The sequence below is a fragment of the Cibotium barometz genome, chromosome 58, assembly GCF_041138505.1.
Source record: "Cibotium barometz isolate CiBa-2024 chromosome 58, ASM4113850v1, whole genome shotgun sequence".
NCBI lineage: Eukaryota > Viridiplantae > Streptophyta > Polypodiopsida > Cyatheales > Cibotiaceae > Cibotium > Cibotium barometz.
Genome location: NC_141103.1, coordinates 16905930 through 16928878, shown reverse-complemented (window position 1 = coordinate 16928878; position 22949 = coordinate 16905930). Strand labels below are relative to the sequence as shown.

Here is a 22949-nt window from a genome sequence, read left to right as displayed (position 1 = left end):
GGCAGCATTGATATTTTGATGATGCAGGAGCATCACTTGGGTGAGAGCAGGATCCGGAGATATGGTTCGGTGATGCCTGGTAGATGGGACACTTTTTGGTCTGCAGGGTTTGGTCCGTTGGGTGGACAGGGAGGAGTATGCATGGTCATTGCAGATGTATGGCGGCAGGCCATTGTGGATCGAGGGATCATTGTGCCTGGTAGAGCACAGTATGTCATTCTGAGGATGCATGATGAGCTATTGGGCGTGCTCAACGTCTATGCGCCCAATCATGCTAGTGCCAGAGCAGAGTTCTGGACCCAGGTTACGGATGCATTGCCAGAGGCCGCACATTGGTGTGTCGGGGGAGACTTCAACATGCTTGAGGACCCGGCAGATAGGGTGGGAGGCAGTCATGTTACAGTGCACGGCACGGAGCTTGCAGCTTGGGACCGGTTTTGCATGTCACTGAGGATCACTGATGCATGGCAACATGGGGCTTTCTCCCGGTCTCAGGACAGTCTTAGTTTCTCTCGGTCGGATCGCCGGCAGGGAGGGACTAATCTATCACGGATTGATCGCTTTTATGTGGGCGACTGGTTAGGCATTCTCGCTGGCACCTCATTTTCAGATCATGCGCCAATTATCTTGACATTGGAGGAGAGGATACGGGAGCCCAACTTGCAGTTGAGGATCCCAGAGAGGGTACTTACAGATCCCAGTCTCGCTGAGGACATTGAGAGGACCTGGCATGATAGTCAATGCTCTGACCAGGATGCAGCTGGCCAGTGTGCCCAGGGACTCATCGATCTTAGCTCTTTTCTGCATGCTGCAGCTTTGACACGGCTGGGAGAGATTCGCGAGCGGGAGCATCGGCTGAGACGCAACCTTGCTTCGCTACAGCGCCTTCAGGAGCAGCAGCCTGCATGTGAGTGGGTGGCGTCCCACTCTCAGTGGACGCAGCTTGGTGATAGAGTGACTGGAGAGTTTTTTGAGATCACTGGACCCCGTCATGCGCGAGCAGGAGTCCGCCAACTTGGTAGACCGGATGGATCGGTAGCTACTGAGCTCGGGGAGATCAGAGCCATTGCCACTGCATTCCATAGAGACCTGCTTTCAGCGGAGCCAGCCACTGAGGATGGAGATGTTTGCAGACAGACTGTGTGGGCCCATGTGCAGAGGAGGGTCACGGACCGTATGCGTACAGTTCTAGGTGCGCCTTTGTCAGAGATTGAGCTTGCCGAGGCCTTGAGGGTCCTGCCGCGACATAGTTGCCCAGGGGAGGACGGACTGACGCCGGCCTTTTTTATGCGCTATTGGGACCCTTTGGGGCCAGGCCTCCGCAGGGGCTTTCAGCATGTTTTGGACACTGGGGTGATGCCGCACAGCTTTTCAGAGGGCTTGATCTATCTTATCCCCAAGGGGGAGGGAGTATTAGATGATATTCGGCATTGAAGGCCTATTACGATCCTCAATACTGTCTACAAGGTCTTAGCAAAGGCCTTGAGTTTGAGGATCCAACCCTTCCTGGGGGAGTTGATTCATGCTACTCAGACAGGATTTGTCAAGGAGTGCACTATCCTTGATAACATCTTTACTTTCTGGGAGGCGACGGCCCGAGCTAGATTTCTTGGCGAGGACTTGGTCGTGATGCTTCTCGATTTTGAGAAGGCATACGATAGAGTTGATTGGGGTTTCTTAGAGGGCACTATGCTTCGCCTGGGCTTTGAGCCAGGATGGATCAGAGGGGTGGCGGCTCTGTATTCCACAGCTGGCAGCCAGGTGTTGATTGCAGGAGGATGGGGGCCGAGTTTTGAGCTGACCAGATCAGTCCGTCAGGGGTGTCCCCTCGCCCCTTTTCTTTTTCTCTTCTTTGCGGAGGCTATGAGCATGTATTTGACGGCAGAGGAGGTTGGTTTGAGAGGACTTCAGCTCCCAGTCCAGGGGGAGGACCTGCTTGATGCTGAGTTTGCAGACGACACGGGCTTATTTTTGCATGGCCAAGAGGCCAATCTTCTTCGGGCAGAGCAGTCGCTCCAGGTTTTTAGTGCAGCTTCGGGAGCATTGATCAATTGGCGCAAGACAGTGGCCTTTTGGATCAGTAGTGCTCCCACTCCGGCATGGAGCCCGGACCCCGGTTTTAGATGGATTCCTCCAGGCACAGCAGTGCGGTATTTGGGATGCCAGATTGGCCTAGATTTGTCACCTGAGCAGCAGATTGCCCCGCTTCTTCTGAGCATTCGGAAGAAGCTTTTGTATTGGAGTACAGCTCGACTATCCTTGGCTGGGAGGGTGGTGGTGGCAAATCAGGTGCTGTTAGCGACCATGTGGTACATTACGTCTTGCTGGATCTTCTCGAGCTCTTGCATCAGCCAGGTACAGAGGCTGATCAGAAACTTTCTGTGGTCTGGGCGGGACGGTCAACCAGCTCGGGCAAAGGTTGCATGGGCAGTTATTACACTTCCGCTGGCTCAGGGAGGTTTGGGCATTATAGATCCAGTCGATCAGAGTAGAGCCCTATTGGGGAAGCTTATTGTTCGGGGGTTGCTTCCAGGCGCTGAGCCTTGGAAAGAGCTTCTCTTGCAGCGGCTGCAGGCTCGGGCGCCCCCAGCAGGGGACACTTGGGCACCAGAGATTCGCTGGATCTTCATAGAGATGAGGAGGACAGGCCTCAATAGAGGATGGGAGGACAGATTTGCTTTGAGTATCCTGAGAGCTTGGGAGCTGCTGAGACCGGGGCTCTCTCAACGACCTCCTTCTTGTGTTGAGGAGCGGGCCAAACAGCCGCTCATCTGGAGCCCAGCGGTTCGCACAGAGCAGGGTCATATGCTGGGTTCTCGGCCTCGTCTAGCCTGGGGGCCTTTAGCGGCAGGCCCAGCTCGTAGTTTTGGAGACTGGCAGGCCTTCTGCAGTCTCCCAGAGGAGATCCAGGTGGAGAGGCTGAGTCACTTCAGAGGGGGGTTGATTATGAGGGATGATATTCAGGAGGCACTCATCACAGAGGAGTGGTTCACGCCTCTCGAGCCAGTGGCCCCACGGTGGATGGGAGCCTTTACACAGTTGGAGATCCTGATTGCTGTCAGAGCTTGCACTGAGGATGGCAGTTGCCTCTACTATGAGATTCACGATGAGGGCAGACTCCAGAGAGTGGAGGTGGAGTCGCCTTTGGTTGCAGAGTGCACCTTTCAGAGGATTCGGGTAGTGGCCGCCGCTTCTCGGAAGTGGCATATTGACCCCGACCTTGCTGATGTGCTCCCGGATTGGCGCATATGGGCATATGCAGCGCGTCCCTTGGCCCGGCTACAGTGAGACCCCGGGGAGTACGAGTGGCATGATCCTTATGCATCCCTTGAGACCACAGAGATTACCTTTTTCCAGTATACTGTTAGGCTGGGGCGGCATATTTTGACGGCAAGGAGGACGATCTCTCCAGCGGCAGCGAGGCATTGGCGGCTACAGGGACTCTCATAGGAGTTCCTGGAGGATTTTTGGGCTCGGCTTTGGGCTAGTCGACAGGCCCGCAGGATCTCGACTTTTCAGTGGCTGGTCGCCCACAGGGGCTCAGCAGTTGGTACTTGGCTTGTTTACAGCGGTCTTCCGGCGGCCTGCGTCCGATGCGGCCACCCTATGGAGACAGAGACATTGCCTTTGGGATTGCCCTCAGGCACAGCAGATTTGGCTGCGGATGCTGCGTATTCTGGCTCCCCTCTCTCCAGAGGGTATGTTTACGTGGGGTGCCGCTGCTTGGTCGACTTCGTCAGGGCCTGCTATGGGCTATGAGATGGAGCAGGGCAGTCAGGCCATCAGATTTATTAGGGGCCAGCCTCGCCTGGTTCCGGCACCGGATTTCTCGTCCGCCAGCTGGACACAGGAGAGGGATTTACGATGGAAGCTCCTCAGCAGCCTCACCATCTGGTTCACCTGGAGGGCCCGGTGCTTTACGGCCTTTGAGGAGAGATTGGAGCCACCAGCAGAGACTGTACGGGGGATTTGGCAGGAGTTGATCCACACCCTGCGAGGACAGTACGACCGCATCCGGGGAGACTCGGATGAGGCGATCTTGCGGCGCCAGGCCTTTCACACCACTTGGCGTTGTGGCCCTTTCTACACCTTACACACGGGATCCCCCCGTTGGCACTACAGGCCACCTGTTTGGCTCTTCCCCCCCCCATTGTATGATTTAGCCTCTCAGTCCTTTGTACTGATGCTTGTATTTTGCAGCACCTAGGGAGAGTCTCCCGGGCTGCCATGCTGTATTCGCTGCTCTGTTTCTCTTATGAGCAGGAGAGATCTTTTGTAGCCCTACGGGCATTTTTATATAACTAATGAAAGGATCTTTTCTCCGAAAAAAAAAAAAGATTGAAATGTTTAGACCCAAAGGACTCCAATGAGAGCATGTCACCATTATGCGCGAATTGGGAAGCGGATGTTTACTGTCAAATGCAAATATTGTGGCCATCAATGGAATGGGAGCCTCTGCGCATTCGAGCTCATATCTTATGCATTGCACGTCAGGAGTTGGCAAATGTACAAATGGTCCACAGAATGCAAAAGATGTATGTAGAAGATTGCATGTGGGTGCAGTCTCTACGAATGCATGTGAAGACATTGATGCTCAGGTGAATGATTTGGGAGAAGCAGTGGCTTCCACCAATGCAAGTAACATTGCAGGTCCTTCATTTAAGAGACAAAAAGTGTCTAAAGCTAGTCAAGTCCAAGGCAAGCTTGCAAACGCTTGGCACCTGAAACGAGACCCAAGCAGGGGTCACCCCTTCCTGGACTCACTTCTCCAGTTAGCACTTTAATATACACTCTTAAAAGACAATAGCACAAGACAAAGTAGCAATAAAAAGTAATTAACAACTCTGAGCATAGATAGATGACACCACACTGAGGCCGGAACGGCCGGCCCCCCCCCAAGGATTGTTATTATTACTTGGGAGAATTTGTTACAAGTACACGGGCCCAAGGCCAGATTTCCAATAAGCAATGCACGATGAAAAAAACAAAGTATCAAACCCAAACATGTTTGTTGATGCCGAGTCTGCAGTCACCAAGGGCTGCCCCGTCCATAGCACCTTCCAGAGTCACACTCTGCATGCAATCCACCCGTCCCTGGCACTACGGATCACGCCGTGCCAGTCCTAGCGATGGGGCACCCTCACGGAGTTGACTCGGTGAATGGAAGAGGAGTCCAGACATAGGAGAGCAGGAGAATTCCTCATTCTTCGCGATGAAAATCTTCTGGAGCCACCGTACAGCCAGTAGGAAGAGTGAAACAACCTGGGCCACTTGTAGGAAATGCGTATGTCCTAAATCCACGCGGATAACCCCACTGGTTTGACCTGTTGTACCTGCTGTACCTGCTGTACGACCAGAATCAGCAAATAATGATGGTACTGTACCTGCTGTACCTGCTGTACGACCAGAATCAGCAAATAATGATGGTGCTGTACCTGCTGTACCTGCTGTTGTACCTGCTGTACCTGCTGTACGACCAGAATCAGCAAAAAAATGAGTGCTCCAGCCTGTTTTCTCTAAATCTCAGCAAGCAGTTGTGTTTTCTTCCTCCAAAATGCCAGGGAGAGGGCTGGAAGTGAGGCGCCTTCCTCCCATGCAAAGGATTGGGTGTGGTAGGTGGGGTAGGTGGCCAACCCCCACCCCACATGCTATAAAAGGGTGCCCAGGCCAAAAGAAGGTGCCCACACTTATAAAGTGTCCACCTACTTTTAATGAAGTATGAAACCTGTAAGTTATAAGACTTATAACTTAAAACTCTTATTAAAATAAGGATTTCCCACCTGTTCACACGCCACAAAACCTATCAGAAGACAAGGCATTCCACGGCTCACGGGAGGGCGTCCCCGACCCCTGAGCTAGACACACATGTCAAGCATGCAAACGAAACCAGTTCACGCGAAAACATTTCAAAGGCAGGCAAACATGAGTGCACAATGCAACATTGTTAAAGGATAATCTCCGTTCATGTACTTGCACAATACTTGACATTTCCGGGCACCAACAGGCCCACCGGAAAGTCAATTCCAGGTACACACACAGTGTACAATCCACCCGTCCCTGGCACTACGAATCACGCCGTGCCAGTCCTAGCGGTGGTAATCCAGAAACATACACCGTGTGCAATCCACCCGTCCCTGGCACTACGAATCACGCCGTGCCAGTCCTAGCGATGGAGCACCACTACGGAGTATGCTCATCCAGAGCCCAAAGCTCACACAAGAAGATAAGAGGACCATTAGATAGCTCAATGGTGACATCTCCCCGTCTTCTAAACAGTTGTCCGCAACTGAAAAGCTTCCAAATAGTCATGGAGAAGCTGCGGATAATCTTTGAAGTAGTCCTCATCAACCCACTTAGCATCAATGGGGAGATAGTTCTTGAACTTCACCAAATAGCGTCTTACAAGCTTGCCTGCAGATAGCTTACGCTCTTTATGAAACACAATCTGCTCTGGTTGCAAAATCTCTTCCAACTCATCCACTTCTGGTGGATCCTCAATGATAGGAAGACTTGGTTCCGGACCCACATACTTTCGTAAGAGGCTAACATGGAAAGCATTATGTATCTTCCAATGGGATGGCAATGCTAAACGAAAAGCAACTTCATTGATCTGCTCAATGACCTTGAAAGGCCCATAATACCTGGATGAGAGCTTGGGAAACATCCCCTCCTTACCAGATCTCTTACGGAGTCTAGCTTTTTCGAATTTCAGCAATACCCAATCATTTACCTTGACATCCAAATGCTTTCTATGCTTGTCTGCAGCCTTCTTATGCTTCTCTTGAGAACGGGCTATGGCTGTCCGTACCTGTGCAAAGGCAACATCCAAGTCCCTGACAAAGTCATCAGCAGCAAAAATCTCATCCTTAGTACGTAGGATGGGAGGCAATACCACTTTGCCATAAACTATCTCAAAGGGAGCCTTCCCAGTAGAAGCATGCACCGTCGTGGCAAATACTTTTCCCACAAAGTCTTTTGATCAGCTACATAGCATTTGAGAAGGTCCAATACGGCTGAATTTGCTGCTTCACTTTGACCATCGGTTTGAGGATGAAAAGCGGATGAAAAATTCAGCTTTGCGCCCATATTGTCAAAAAGTGCTCTCCAGAAGAGACTGGTAGTTCGAGGATCACGGTCACCCACAATAGATTTAGGCATACCATGATGCTTGAATACCTGTGATAAGAAAACTTTTGCCATATGATCTGCCTTGATCGTTTTCTTGACCGGCAAGAAATGAGCTTGCTTGCTAAACCGGTCAACGATAGTCCATATAGCATCATTACCTTGCTGAGTGCGAGGCAAATCCATGATGAAATCCATAGCTATACTCTCCCATGGCTGCGAGGGAATAGGCAATGGTAGAAGCAATCCAGGAGACTTCTGACGATCAAACTTGACCTTTTGGCAAATGAGGCAAGCACGTACATAAGCCTCAATGTCCTTCCTCATCCCTGGCCAAAAGAAGTAGCGTTCAACCATATGAGTAGTAGGTAGAATACCTCTATGTCCTGCATACGGTGGAGCATGGCATTCTTCCAACACTTTTTGCCTCAAATCTGTAAGCACACAAAGGCAATTATCTTTAAGGAGATACCCATCTTTGATCACATATGATGCATGAGTATGACCAGCCACCAAATCAGCCCATAAATCTGAAAAATCAGCATCTATATGGTACTTATTTTGCATAGACGACAAGTCTCCATGAGAGGCAATTGAGATAGAAGCTACATACGGCCTTCGAGACAATGCATCGGCCACCACATTCTTCTTTCCCGGTGTATGCACAATCTGAAAATGAAACATAGAGAGGAAATTTGCCATCCGCATATGCTTCTCTGAGAGCTTAGTTTGTGTGAGAAAATACCGTCAGCTTTGGTTGTCGGTCTTCACCATAAACTCTGCACCCAGAAGATAGTGCTTCCAAATGGTCAATGCATGAATCACTGCCAATAGCTCCTTCTCATAGATCCCCAAAGAAAGCTCCGTATCACGCAAACGGCGGCTCTCAAATGCCACGGGGTGTCCTTCCTGGTTTAGGACAGCACCTAAACAATCTCCACATGCATCACATTCCACAAAGAATGGCTTGTGCAAGTCAGGAATGATCAACACGGGCCCAGATATGATTGCATCCTTTAGTGAATAGAAAGCTTTGCTTTCCAATGAAGTCCACTGAAAGGGGACTTTCTTCTTTGTCAACTGATGAAGAGGGGCAGCAATCAAAGCAAAATGCCATATGAACCGTCTATAGTATGAGCATAACCCAAGAAAACTACGAACCTCATGCACTGACTTGAGTTCAGGCCAATTCTTGATAGCCTCAATCTTGGCGGGATCCATTCGTATGCCATCTTGAGAAACAATATGCCCAAGATGATGAATTTCGGAGAGGAAGAACTCACTCTTCTTAGCATTGATGTGAAGTCTATGCTTTCGGAGTTCTTCAAAGACTATGGCCAAATGCTTTCTGTGCTCTTCTTCACTCTTGGAATAAACCAAGATGTCATCGAAGAAAACTCCAGTGAAAGATCGATGATCTCTAAAAATCCTGTCCATCATACGGTTAAAAGTGGCAGGAGCATTTGTAAGACCGAAAGGCATAACAAGATACTCATACAAACCAAATGCTGTCCTGAAAGCGGTCTTATGCACATCCTCTGGTACTACCCGTACTTGATGATATCCACTCTTCAAATCAATCCGGCTGAAATATGCCGAGCCATCCAATCTATCCAAAATATCATCAATGCGAGAAATAGGAAACCTATTCTTGATGGTTAGCTTATTTAGAGCCCGATAATCCACACACATACGATAAGAGAGATCCTTCTTCTGCACTAGAAGTACCGGAGAGCAATACGGTGAAGAGCTAGGGCGGATCAAACCTTTTTGCATGAGCTCATTGACTTGCTTCATGATCTCCTCCTGCTGTGATGCACTCACACGGTATGCCGGCCTATTTGGTGGAGAACTGCCAGGCACAAGGTCTATACGATGATCCTCCGGCCGTGGTGGTGGTAGCTCCCCTGGAAGTGAATCTGTAAAGCAATCTTCATATTGTTTCAAAAATTCCAGCCTATCACATGTGAGAGAATCAAGAGAATGATCAACATGGTCTACTCTATCACGAACAAAAATCATGTACGAGCAAAGACCCTTTCTCATGGCTTTATTTATTTGTATGTAGGATACAATAGGGATAGAATTCCCTTCCACACCGGCATCAATAACATGCTCTTTGCCCCTATGCATAAATGTGATCCGGTTGGTCTTGTAAGCCTTGCGAGGATCAAGACGGGAGTGCCAAGGCTTTCCAAGCAATACATCACACCCATTTAATGGTGCAATGAGGAAGTTCTCATGGTCCAAATATCCCTGAATATGCATGCGAAGCTTGCCAATAAGGGGTGTGACCTTGACTTTCTTGCCAACAAATGCACTTCCGGCCTCAATCTCCGCCCTGTACATCGGGCACCATATGCACATTAACCTTGGTTTCCTTTGCATCCTCTTTGCCTGCTTTCTTTGGGCATTGCCGGACCATGTGATCTTTACTACCACAAGAAAAGCACTTACCGTCACGTATATATTGCACCCTTTGTTCCGGAGTAAGTCCATAGTTAGGCCTTTTGTTGGGACGCTTCTTCTCTGAGGTACTTTCAGCTTTTGGAGCTCCCTTAACTTCATTGGAGTCCCTTTTAGGTGGCTGTCCACCCTTATGCAGATTTGGGACAGCCTTGTCCTTCCCCTTTTGAGCATGTCCATCTCTATAATTTTGCTTCAGCTTTTGCTCCAATTGTTCGGTGGCCAAAGCAGCTGAAATGAGCTGTTGTAGAGTGTGGTTTGGGTACAACTCCAAGCCCGATTGATAAACCGGTTGGAGTCCCGATTCAAACTTTCTCTTGCGTTCCTCATCATTTACCTGCATAATAGGGGAAACTTCCAAGAGTGTTTTCCAAAACTTGGATACATAAGCATGAACTGACTCACCTTCATTCTGCTTAACCCAATCCCACTTCTTGCGGATGTTCTTCTTGGCATTAGGGGGTAAGAATTGGACATAGAATCTAATTTTGAATTCAGCCCAAGTGTCCACGGGAGTGCCTGAGAGCTTTTCGGCAAGCCACCAATGAGCGGCCGTGCCCTTCAAGAACATGCTGGCATGCCTCACCTTGGACTTTTCTGAAAAATCCTCATCACTAAAAGCAATGTCAAATTGGGAAACAAATGACATAACCTTGGAAGCATCAAACTCACCATGATATGTCTCGAACTTGACGGATTTGTCCCCGGCTTTGAATTCCTTTTGCTTATGAACATGATGCTCATAATCCCCATGCGTCCTCTTGATTCCACGTTCATGTGGATCAGCCCTGGCATCCATAGATGCTCCTGCATACTTAGGTGGCATACGTGGACGTGAAGCATGTGCTGTACCTGCATGCATGTGTGTAGCCCCACCACTATCTCTTGCAGCATAAGCATAATCCGGAGAGGGTGTGGAAATGGGAGCATGAAGAAATGGCTCTTCACGGGAGAGTTCAACAGGTAAAGTAGTAGTACGGGGATGTCGGTGCTCTCTAAGCCCATGAGAAACCTGCAAAGATGAAGAGTGAGGCTTGTAACGATCATCTCTGGAAGTAATGTTACCTTCATAGGCATGGCTATGCCTCCCATGTAAGGTAGAATCACGTCGGGATGTAATGGAAGGCTCCTCTTTGTGGACAGCAGATTTCAGCTTTGGAGAGGCTATCCCAGGCATGTCCACCAATGGAGTTCTCTTTATAACAAGCTCCCCATCCTGGCCCTGCAATACATCACCCTTTTCCACTAAGAATGAAAGAGCTAGCTCACGAGGTTTCAGCCCTGATCCACGAGCCAAAGCTTCAAAGTCTTGAAAGACGGTTGCCTCCTTTTTCTTTGCATCTAGCACTTGTTGAATGTGTGGGTCCTCACGTAGGCTGGCCAATTCCATCTCCCTGGCATGGAGAAGCTCTCGCATACGCTGAATTTCAGCATTCATGGCACTTGGCTCTTGCTCTTGCTCTTGCATTTTCTCCTTGCCACGGGACGGCTGTCCCAACCATACATGATCACGGGCATAAGGCATCCGTCCACTTGCTTGTGTTCCACTGGAGTGCCCCTTTGAATTTGGCACTTCCTTGCTACTTGCTTGGCTAGCCATAATAAGAGTAAAGTCACTAATGGAGAGTAGTCAGGAAGCCTTTGGATCGTCTCCCAATGTAGAAAAAGGAAGATCCGTGCTCTGATACCACTGAAACGAGACCCAAGCAGGGGTCACCCCTTCCTGGACTCACTTCTCCAGTTAGCACTTTAATATACACTCTTAAAAGACAATAGCACAAGACAAAGTAGCAATAAAAAGTAATTAACAACTCTGAGCATAGATAGATGACACCACACTGAGGCCGGAACGGCCGGCCCCCCCCCAAGGATTGTTATTATTACTTGGGAGAATTTGTTACAAGTACACGGGCCCAAGGCCAGATTTCCAATAAGCAATGCACGATGAAAAAAACAAAGTATCAAACCCAAACATGTTTGTTGATGCCGAGTCTGCAGTCACCAAGGGCTGCCCCGTCCATAGCACCTTCCAGAGTCACACTCTGCGTGCAATCCACCCGTCCCTGGCACTACGGATCACGCCGTGCCAGTCCTAGCGATGGGGCACCCTCATGGAGTTGACTCGGTGAATGGAAGAGGAGTCCAGACATAGGAGAGCAGGAGAATTCCTCATTCTTCGCGATGAAAATCTTCTGGAGCCACCGTACAGCCAGTAGGAAGAGTGAAACAACCTGGGCCACTTGTAGGAAATGCGTATGTCCTAAATCCACGCGGATAACCCCACTGGTTTGACCTGCTGTACCTGCTGTACGACCAGAATCAGCAAATAATGATGGTACTGTACCTGCTGTACCTGCTGTACGACCAGAATCAGCAAATAATGATGGTACTATACCTGCTGTACCTGCTGTTGTACCTGCTGTACGACCAGAATCAGCAAAAAAATGAGTGCTCCAGCCTGTTTTCTCTAAATCTCAGCAAGCAGTTGTGTTTTCTTCCTCCAAAATGCCAGGGAGAGGGCTGGAAGTGAGGCGCCTTCCTCCCATGCAAAGGATTGGGTGTGGTAGGTGGGGTAGGTGGCCAACCCCCACCCCACATGCTATAAAAGGGTGCCCAGGCCAAAAGAAGGTGCCCACACTTATAAAGTGTCCACCTACTTTTAATGAAGTATGAAACCTGTAAGTTATAAGACTTATAACTTAAAACTCTTATTAAAATAAGGATTTCCCACCTGTTCACACGCCACAAAACCTATCAGAAGACAAGGCATTCCACGGCTCACGGGAGGGCGTCCCCGACCCCTGAGCTAGACACACATGTCAAGCATGCAAACGAAACCAGTTCACGCGAAAACATTTCAAAGGCAGGCAAACATGAGTGCACAATGCAACATTGTTAAAGGATAATCTCCGTTCATGTACTTGCACAATACTTGACATTTCCGGGCACCAACAGGCCCACCGGAAAGTCAATTCCAGGTACACACACAGTGTACAATCCACCCGTCCCTGGCACTACGAATCACGCCGTGCCAGTCCTAGCGGTGGTAATCCAAAAACATACACCGTGTGCAATCCACCCGTCCCTGGCACTACGAATCACGCCGTGCCAGTCCTAGCGATGGAGCACCACTACGGAGTATGCTCATCCAGAGCCCAAAGCTCACACAAGAAGATAAGAGGACCATTAGATAGCTCAATGGTGACAGCACCTACAAGCAAGAAGGAATGCAACAATCGCCACTAGGAGGTTCTTTTATGCAAAGGACATTCCTCATTACAAAGTGAGAAGTTACTACTTTTTGGACATGGTGAAAGCAATTGGTGAAGTGGGACCGAGCTTCAAGCCACCGACATATGAAGCTTTCCATATTAGCTATTCGTGTGCTCTCTCAAGGGAGCACGGCTTCACCATGTGAGAGAAACTAGAGTCCTTTTTCTCTTTATACATACCAAGAAAAGGAACAGGCTGAAGCCATCCAACACCAAGAAGTTGGTGTACATACACACCAAGCTTCAACTCATATCGAAGATCAAGGCTAGAGGACATGCAAGATGGAGGTGACTTTGGAGATGGTCAACAAGGAGAAAGATGATGAGAGGTTGATTGCCTTAGAGGAAACACAAGAGATTGTGGAAGATATGGGTATAGAGAATAACCATGTAGGATGCTTTGTTCATGAAGGTCAGGATTGTAATGAGCATGATTGCGAGGCAAATGAGGATGAGGAGGATGCTTCATTGTCCTCTAGCTCCAATGCGGAGGAAGGAAACGAGGATGACGAATGACTCATGAATCCTTACTCCTATGATTTATCTCAACCCTCTAGACTCTAGTTTTGAGTGCCCACTCTCTAGCATCTCTTATGATTTATCTTCTCTATGATTGTCTCGTGTAGCATTTGATCCCAAGTTCCAACTTCCGAGCATTAAGACTTTCAACTTTGCATTTGCACTTCCATCATATGCATTATTAATGTCTCTTTTTAATCATCTATGAAAGTCTCAATATTGCAAGTTGTGATATGTGACTCGTTGGTCTCTACAGTGCACTGTATAGTGTCCACAGTTTGAATTTTTGAAGTAAAGGTCTTTAACATTTGTTAGTGTCATGACTCGATTTTAATATTCATGTTTCACTGTAATATGAACTTTTTATGCATAAAACATAGGGTCGCATATGAAACTTTACCAGGGATTGATTCATACTTTTTGCGATGTACCGTACTCAACAACGAATGGCCGTATGTGCCGTATGTGCCGTATGTCTGCAGCTATGCTCCCCATAGTCCGTGTGGGTTGCCATGTCCTGTGATGTCCGCTCGAGATCCGTGCCCACCATGTCGATCTCCTGGTATATGGGATCATTTGTCTCGAAGAAAGGTACCTATGCACTAGCGGTGCAGGCATTGAAGTCTCCAGCAAGGAGGATATCCCCTAGGTTGGAGAACTTCATATATCATCATAAAGTAGCAAGTATGGAGACTCCCCATGGGTGGCATATTTGGATGTGGCTAGTGCAAAGTAGCACACTGCAAGGTAGATGTCTCGAGCCCTCTCTGTCATGATCCTCACCCACATGAACTATGCATCCTCATCTCGTCTGACCACCTGTATCACATGCTGTAGCTCCTCTCTGTATAATATGGTCACTCCTCCTAAGCCTCGAGTGCCTCCTGCTATGCATGGCTGTGGGCAGTGGACAGACTCCCATCTATATCCCCTCACCTCAGGAGGTTGGCTCCCCTGGCATTGTGGTGTCTCTGTATATAGTACCATGTCACGCCCTCTAAATGTTTCCTCAAACAGGCTTGCATCTGTCCGCATAGCACCATTGCAGTTCCAGACCGCAATCTCTAGCATGGTCTCATAGGTCGTGCACCATCATGGAGAGCACCGCTCGGTAATTATCACCCTCCCATCTCTGTACACTGCCCACTTCCCTACCTTCCGCGCTTCTAGTATGTGTGGCATGCACTCCCTCCTGTGCGCGACCTAGGCTGGTGTGAGGCCATCCTCAAGATAAGTCTTTTCGCCCTTTAAGGTCCGCCTTTTGGTGAGGAATGCCTGCTTCACCTACAAACCCTCAAACTTGAGGATGAGTGCGCGCTCCTTTGTGGTGCCCTTGCCCACTCTCCATCCCTTGACGAAGGGGGTGTCGGGAATTCCCATCTTCCTGCATAGTGCTATGGCATCTTCTTTCATTGAGGCCCCTTCCTTCCATCCCACCACTCTCACATGTGGTGCTCGGATCTTCCATCTCTTCTCCTCTTCAGGCATGTTATTGATGATGTTCAAGGTTGAGGGTGTGTTTTGTTGTTTCTTGGCGAGCTCGATCCAATTGCCCGCTTCCTCCACCTGCCTTTATGTCTTTTGGATCATTTCAGCCCATGTGGCTGCCTCACTAGCAATTTTCTCCTCCTCCTCTTGGAGGGTCTTCACTTGCTCCCTAAGCATATTCAGCTCATCATTAAGAGATGGTTGAATTTCACCTTCCTCGTACAGCATGCATGTTTTCAGATTATTGTTTTCTGCTTTGAGTGCAGCGACTTGGGCCTCTAACCCCATGATGAGCAGGGCTTGTTGGCTGTTTTTGGCTTCCACCATCTTAATCAATTCTCCCCGCATCTCGTTTAACCGGCTCATCAACTAGGCCTGCATTTCTGCTTTCCATTTATCCATTTCCTCTTGCATGGAGGTGCGCCACATGCACATAAACTCATCTTCCCCTCGTATTTCTCCAAGCTTCTTCTGCATATTTTCAATTTCCAAGTCCCGCAACTTGCATACCTCCTTCATGGCTATCATTCCTGCCTTAACATGGGAATCCATGATCTTCTGTGTATTACTCCATACTGTACTGTATTTCCTTTCTTTTTCACCTCTGGTGCGTGTCTGGAGAGCCCTCCATTCTTGGACTGAAGGGGTCCCCTCCGTGCCGGTCCCTAGTAGTAGAGTACTAGCGGGTTGGGCCCATGAAGCGGAGTACGGGAGGTATGCAGGCAGGGCAGTGGTGTGCTGCAAGGAGGAGAGAAGATTATGTTGCTGCCTTGGGGGCCTGAGCAAGGGTGGGTGGGAAAAGGGAGGCAGAGGGTCGCACGCAGCGTGGCCTCAGAAGGGGTGGCGCAGCGCAGACAGAAACAGGTGGGGCCAGGTGTGCACAGCCAGAACAGGGCGGCACAGCACACAGAGAGAGAAGACGGCGAAGAGAGAGAAGATGGCGGGGAGAGAGAGAGAAAGATGGCTAGGTAACATCTCACATATATAAATCCATAATTAGGGCATGGATGCAGCCAGGATGAGCCTATACTAGATCAGTTCGTTCCAGCAGATGGATTTACCCCCCTTCAACACTAATTAAGAAAGATTACTCTCCAGTAAACACACGCCTGCATGGCACTTGTTGGAGGAGAATGACTCAAACACAAGAGCTTGCAGCCAAGGAAGTGCAGAGGAGATAGAGAAGAGTGAGAGAGAGAGAACTCACACAATGCTCAAGAATATCTTGATGTCTTATTGAGGCTCAAGGGAGACCTCGTATTTATAGAGATACAATGGTAAAGTTAGGGTTAGGTCTAATATGGGCGGGTGCCCAACTTATGGGGCGCCCGGCGGACCAAATAAAAAGAATGCCGTTACAAGGCCCAAATGGGGGCCAAATGTACAAGTAAATATATGGCCGCGAAGCTCTCGAAAAGAGCTACGCGATGATCAAGGTCCGGAGGCGAAACTGGGACTTTATAGCCAACAACCTCCCACTTAAAGGGCCAGTGAAGCTCCTCTAAGTGAAGCTATGTAACTCCCACCCGTTGTAGACACATATCAAGCTGTGCTTTTGGCAAACTTTTGGTGAGAGCATCTGCAGGGTTCTCATGAGTGCCAATCTTGACCAAACTGACCAAACCATCATCTAGCACCTATCTGATGAAGTGGTACCGTACATCAATGTGTTTGGTACGAGCATGAAACATGGCATTCTTAGCCAGGTATATGGCACTCTGGCTATCACAACCAAGGACCGGAGCCCTCTCTGGCAATCCAAACTCTGTGACAAGGCATGCTAACCAAATGGCCTCCTTAGAAGCCTCTGTGACGGAGATGTACTCGGCCTCAGTAGTAGAAAGTGCAACTATCCTCTGGAGTCTAGAGCACCAAGAAACAGCACCACCTGCAAGAGTATAGATGTACCCACTAGTAGACTTGCGGGTATCAGAATCACCTGTCATGTCTGAATCACAATAACCCTGCACCTCAAGTGGACCTTTACCATACATAAGGCATTTCTTCTGTGTCCCCTTCAAGTACCTCAAAATAGACTTTATAGCATCCCAATGTGCTTTGCCCGGGTTGGACATAAAACGACTGACTACTCCCACTGAATGAGCAATGTCTGGCCGTGTAGCAACCATAGCATACATAAGAGATCCACAAGCAGAAGCATAAGGGATCCCACGCATAGTACTGGCTGCATCATCATCTTTTGGGCAATCATCCTTGGATAGTTTAACATAGGGCTGCAATGGAGCACCCAAAGGCTTAGAATCAGCCATGTTAAATCTATCAAGGACTTTCTGGATATACTTCTCCTGCGAGAGGAAAAGCAACTTCTGTGCTCTGTCCCGTCTAATCCGAAGACCCAAAATATGTTCAGCTGAACCCAAGTCCTTCATAGCAAAGGCTGACTTCAGCTGGTCCTTAAGAGCTTCCAAAACGCTCTTATTCTTCCCGGCAAGAAGCATGTCATCAACATACAGCACAAGTATCACTGGGCTGCCATCTGCATCAGTTTTAGTATACAAACAATGATCTGCATGGCTACGATTAAACTTCTGGTTAAGCATGAAAGCATCAAACTTTTTGTACCACTGCCTCGGGGCTTGTTTCAGCCCATAGAGACTACGCTTCAGCTTACAAACCAGATGTTCTTTGCCAGGAATGACAAAGCCTTCAAGCTACTTCATATACAGCTCTTCATCTAAATCACCATGTAAGAAAGCTGTCTTTACATCCATCTGATACAGTTCTAAATCCAAAACAGCAGTGAGAGCAAACAAAACACGAAGGGTGGTCATTTTGACCACAGGAGAGAAGACCTCCTGAAAATCAATCCCTTCCTTCTGAGCATAGCCCTTAGCAACAAGGCGGGCTTTATACTTAGGCTGGCCGTCAACTGTCTTGACTTTGTACACCCACTTGTTAGGAATAGCCTTCCTTCCTTTGGGCAACTCAACCAAGTCCCAAGTGTCATTTGCATGTAGAGACTTAATCTCCTCTTGCATAGCATGCTCCCACTTGTTTCGGAGTTCACAAGACTTAGCCTCTTTGAAAGTAAGAGGCTCACCCTCATCTGTAAGCAAAACATGTTGCAAAGAGGGATCAAAACGCTGAGGTTCCCTCCGAAAACGAGTAGACCTCCGTACCCAATGATCATTGGCAGGTTGGGGGTCAATATCGGGAGGAATCATAATTTCAGCATCAAAAGGCTGCGGGTTTTCACGAACAGCCTGATTTTCAGCATATAGGGGTTGCTGCCCTACACCTCCAGGAGCATGAAGCGGCTGTCCAACCTCTTCTGGCTCAAATATCACGGACTCATTATGTTCAGCCCTTTGTGAAGCATCCTGGGGCTCATTTTCAGCATCAATGGGTGGCTGCCCTTGCTGAAATTTGACCTTTTTCTGATCACCATGAGAGGCACAAACATTACGGAGCAGCTTTGCCTCATAAAATACAACATCCCGGCTGCGAACCACTTTGTTGGTTGATGGCAACCACACACGGTAGCCCATCTCACCTTCATCACCGTAGCCAACGAAGGTGCCCTTCTCGGACTTAGCATCAAGCTTGTTCCGGTCTTCCTTGCGGATATGCACATATGCATCACAACCAAAGATGCGTAAGTGGTCATATGAGGACGGTTTTCCAGACCAAACCTCCTCAGGGATTCCACCTTTCAAAGCTGTGTGTGGAGATCGATTGCAAACATGAACTGCAGTTTTCAAGGCTTCTCCCCAAAAATCCTGAGAGAGATTAGCTGTGGACAGCATGCATTGAACTCTTTCACACAGTGTACGATTATACCTTTCAGCCACACCATTTGAAGAGGGGCTATAGGGGGGTGTAAGTTCCCTCTTAATGCCATTATCATCACAAAATTTCTGAAATTCAGTACTAACAAACTCACCCCCATTGTCAGTGCGTAAGCATTTAATCTTCACTCCAGTTTGAGTATGAACAAATGCATGAAACTTTTGAAATGCAGTTCAACAAAGTGATCCATACTTTTCGTGAGTGATCATCCACAAAAGACACAAAGTACTTTGAACCACCTTTAGATTTAATGGGCATGCTGCATACATCAGAGTGGACCAAGTCCAACTTTTCAGCCTTGCGAGAGGCACGAGAGGAGTAAGAACTCCTATTCTGTTTCCCATACAAGCAATCATTACAAAAATCAAGCTTGCTTCCTTTTGCATCAAACTTGTTCAAGGAGGACAAAATGGAGAGACCCTTTTGGCTCATGTGGCCAAGTCTCTTATGCCAAAGCTCCATGTGGGAGCGTACCTCTGCAAAAGCAATAAACTTACCAGACAAAGCCTGACCATGAAGGCTATATAATGTTCCTTTCTTGCATCCTTTTGTAATCAGCCTTGTGCCTTTGGTCAATTTCCATGTGCCATTTCCAAATATGGCCGTGTATCCCAAGGCATCAAGCTGGCCCACAGACAGGAGACTGGTTTTCAAACCAGGCACATACCTCACATTTGGCAGCACAAACTCACTACCATCCTGCAAAGTCAAATTCACGGTGCCCATGCCTTCAATATTGCAAGCATGATCATTCCCCAAGAACACCTTTCCTCGGGAGCCTGCAGTGAAAGTTGCAAAACACTCCTTGATAGGAGTTACATGAAAAGAGGCACCCGTGTCAATAATCCAAGTCTGTGAAAGCACATCAGATTCATACATCAAGGCATGAATAACATCTGGTTCTGTGACATGCAAGTTATGAACATCAAGAGCATTAGCAGAAAAAACACATAGCACATCATCTGAGTCAGACAGTTCCTCTATGACAACACCAGAGGCCACATTGGCCTTGCTCTTGTCCTTTTCGAACTCTTCTGCTTTGCTGGAATTACTCTCTTTTTCCTTCTTTTAGTCATTTGAATGACTGAATTTCTTCTTCCGGTCTTGCTCCATCTTGTAAAACTTGCAATCTGGCTTCTTGTGGCCTTTACAACCACACTGGTAGCATGTAACATCAGACTGCTGGCCCTTGCTCTTGCTTCTACCCTTTGAATTGGTAGTAGTATTTCCCCGCTTGGTCGTCCTCCCTCGTGAGACATTTGCAGAACCGCTAGTCTCTGAGGTCTTCCTCCGGATATCTTCATTGAGAATAGCACCCCTGACTCCATCAAAAGTTAGGTTGGGATTTGTCCCAAGTGACACCACAAGTGTCTCCCAAGAGTCAGGCAAAGTAGTGAGCAAAAAGATAGCTTTCAACTTATCATCAAAAGCAGGCAATCCAGAATCCTGCATCTGATTAAGCACCCCTGTGAAAGCAGTAATATGCTCTACTGCATTCTTAGAATCATCAAGTTGCATATTCATGAGTTTCCTGATGAGATGTACCTGGTTCACTGGCGTGGTGATCTCATAGGTGCTTCTCAGCTTCTCCCAGACGGCATAGGCTATTGTCAGCCCTTTGAGGTCAACAAGAACCTCATCAGCAACACAGCCATCTGGAGATAGGCAACGGCCTTTCTGTTCAGGACTCCCCATTCATCATCTGTCATAGCAGCGGGTTTGAACTGCTCAAGTGCAGTATCACATTCCCGCAGATAGAGGATATTCTGAATCCTCACCTTCCAAAGATCAAACCCAGTGCCTGCAAACTTCTTAATCTCTAGTAGACCCTTAAGATCACTTGTAGACGCCATGACTTATCAAACTGACACTTCAGAAAGTAAGCAATAGCAAGATGTTATGTACCAGATACGGGTTGACAGTAGGATGCTCGTAGATTGATGAAACAACTTCAAGTGAAGAAGACGGCGGAAGAGAATCACCGGATGTCGATGTAAACCCGAGGGGCAGTCGGAGATACTGCAAAAGAGGACCGGGGCAGCTCTATATTGAAGCTGAAGTGAATCCGGGGCAGTATGTTGCTGTCTTTGGGGCTGCTCGTAGTTCCTGGCTGCTGGAGGCAGCGTCGGCTGCTGCTAGTGGCCGTGGGGCTGCTGGCTGCAGCCCGGGCTGCTTGCTGGTGGCCGTGGGGAACAGCAAACGCTGCTGATTGCAGCAGCACAGCAGCAGAAACGCAGCAAAGGGGGCAGCAGGGGAGAGGAAAACGCAGCAGAAGGGCAGCGTAGAGTGGAGCAGAAAACGCAGGAGAGGGGAAGAGCAAGAAAAACGCAAAACAGGCTCCTGCGTTTAAAAAAAAACAGAGCAGCACTCTGAAAGAAAAAAAACACACCAGATTGATGATAGAAGGGAGGTGTTTGACGCGAAAAACGCAGACAATCCCGTAGTCAAGTGGTGGAAGACACCTCTAACTCCATAGCTTCTGCATACAGCTTCCCTCCATAGCTCTCATACCAGTTGTTGGAGGAGAATGACTCAAACACGAGCTTGCAGCCAAGGAAGTGCAGAGGAGATAGAGAAGAGTGAGAGAGAGAGAACTCACACAATGCTCAAGAATATCTTGATGTCTTATTGAGGCTCAAGGGAGACCTCGTATTTATAGAGATACAATGGTAAAGTTAGGGTTAGGTCTAATATGGGCGGGTGCCCAACTTATGGGGCGCCCGGCGGACCAAATACAAAGAATGCCGTTACAAGGCCCAAATGGGGGCCAAATGTACAAGTAAATATATGGCCGCGAAGCTCTCGAAAAGAGCTACACGATGATCAAGGTCCGGAGGCGAAACTGGGACTTTATACCCAACAGCACTAACTTTTCCATAAGCAAGTGTTTAACACAAAGTTGTATTTTAGTAAAGATACACGTGTGGTGATCCTACCTGACCCAACATCTCATTTCTTTTCATTTTCCAACAACATAGGTTTGTTCGTGCAAAAATAAACAATTATTGCTAAATTTTGCATGAAGCCTCCATTATCATAAACATTCAAATCAGAAAAAGAGAACACTGAGAACCATTTACCTGCTATGAGTGCATGGAAAAAGCTGATGCTTTGACTCGCAAGAGCTAAATGTTTTGCTGTTATCGATTTTAGGCCTGAAACCTGCTTTTCCATGGCATGTAACAGATACAGGGTAAGTGTGTGTGTGTGTGTGTGTGTGTGTGTGTGTGCACGCGCGCACACATGCATGTGCAAAAAAAGTGTCTTTTGACCTGTACTCAAAAAACCTTTAATTCAGATTGAAATTGAGGGGACATGACAAAAAACCTGCATGGCACCTGCACCCAGTACAAGCTGGCAAGTGCGTGCATTGAAGAGTTTTAACAATTCCGCAACCCTGTGAACAACCTCAGCAGCCAAACCCGGAAGTGCAGTACTGATATGAACATACTCAGAAGTCATCTTCAGCAGTATAAGCCCACTGCACAAACAAAGGTATATGATCTCAGCAAGGTACCAGGCTTGGTCAACTTGTTCCAAACAATCAAGTCATAGAGAGCACACCTGTTCACCATGTGGAATCTGACACCTCGAACCTGAAGAGTCTTGGCAGTCAGCTTATCCCGGCCCTTCTTACTCTTCACGGAAGCATCCGTAGCTGCCCCATTCTCTGTCTGAACAGTAGAGTGGATTTTTGCACCTTTAGGCTCAACACCATTTGCAACACCATCAATCTCCTGATAAGGAAGTTGGAGAGAGGCAGCATCACCAGTAAACGTACTTTGTGAATCCTTCAGGTGCCCTGAAACCTCTGACTTGCCTTGTTTTTGAAGCTCTTTACTTCTTGACGTAGCATCGGAAGGTCTTTCTCTTAATTCAGCACTTGGGATTTCACTGAGCATAGTGTCTGAATTAAAAGAGTAGTCTGTGTCTGCTACCTCCTCTGTTGGCAAGCTCCCATTGTTAACAAGTTCATTGTGAGTAAACATGTCCACAATGGTCTGAAACTCGTCGGGTGCGTCTATGCTAACCCATGTCTCTTGTTCTAGCACAGCACTTATCTTAGACATCTGGAAGCATATAACCATGGGCATCAGTGCAAAAAGGAACGGAAAGTGTCCACTTCATGCAGCACTTGTGAACCTGCATACTTACCCGTATGCTGTGCTGGACATCAACAAACGCCTTGGACTGAGAGTGGAGTGTTCCTCGTATGCTTGAAGCATAACGACCCCCTATCTACAATCCACACAAGAAACCTTGGTACAG

The 22949-nt window shown here is 48.1% G+C and overlaps 1 protein-coding gene across 1 annotated transcript in view; it reads right to left on the bottom strand.

The window, feature by feature from the left end:
* The window catches only part of LOC147605971 (vacuolar protein sorting-associated protein 54, chloroplastic-like), a 70667-nt gene that overhangs the window by 21662 nt on the left and 26056 nt on the right, over positions 1–22949 (bottom strand). The window contains exons 10-13 of the mRNA XM_086792345.1: positions 22836–22919; positions 22245–22750; positions 22008–22161; positions 21761–21842 (exon numbers count right to left, since the gene is read on the bottom strand). Of these exons, the coding sequence (XP_086648471.1) occupies positions 21761–21842; positions 22008–22161; positions 22245–22750; positions 22836–22919 (826 nt within the window). The remainder of the gene's footprint in view (positions 1–21760; positions 21843–22007; positions 22162–22244; positions 22751–22835; positions 22920–22949) is intronic.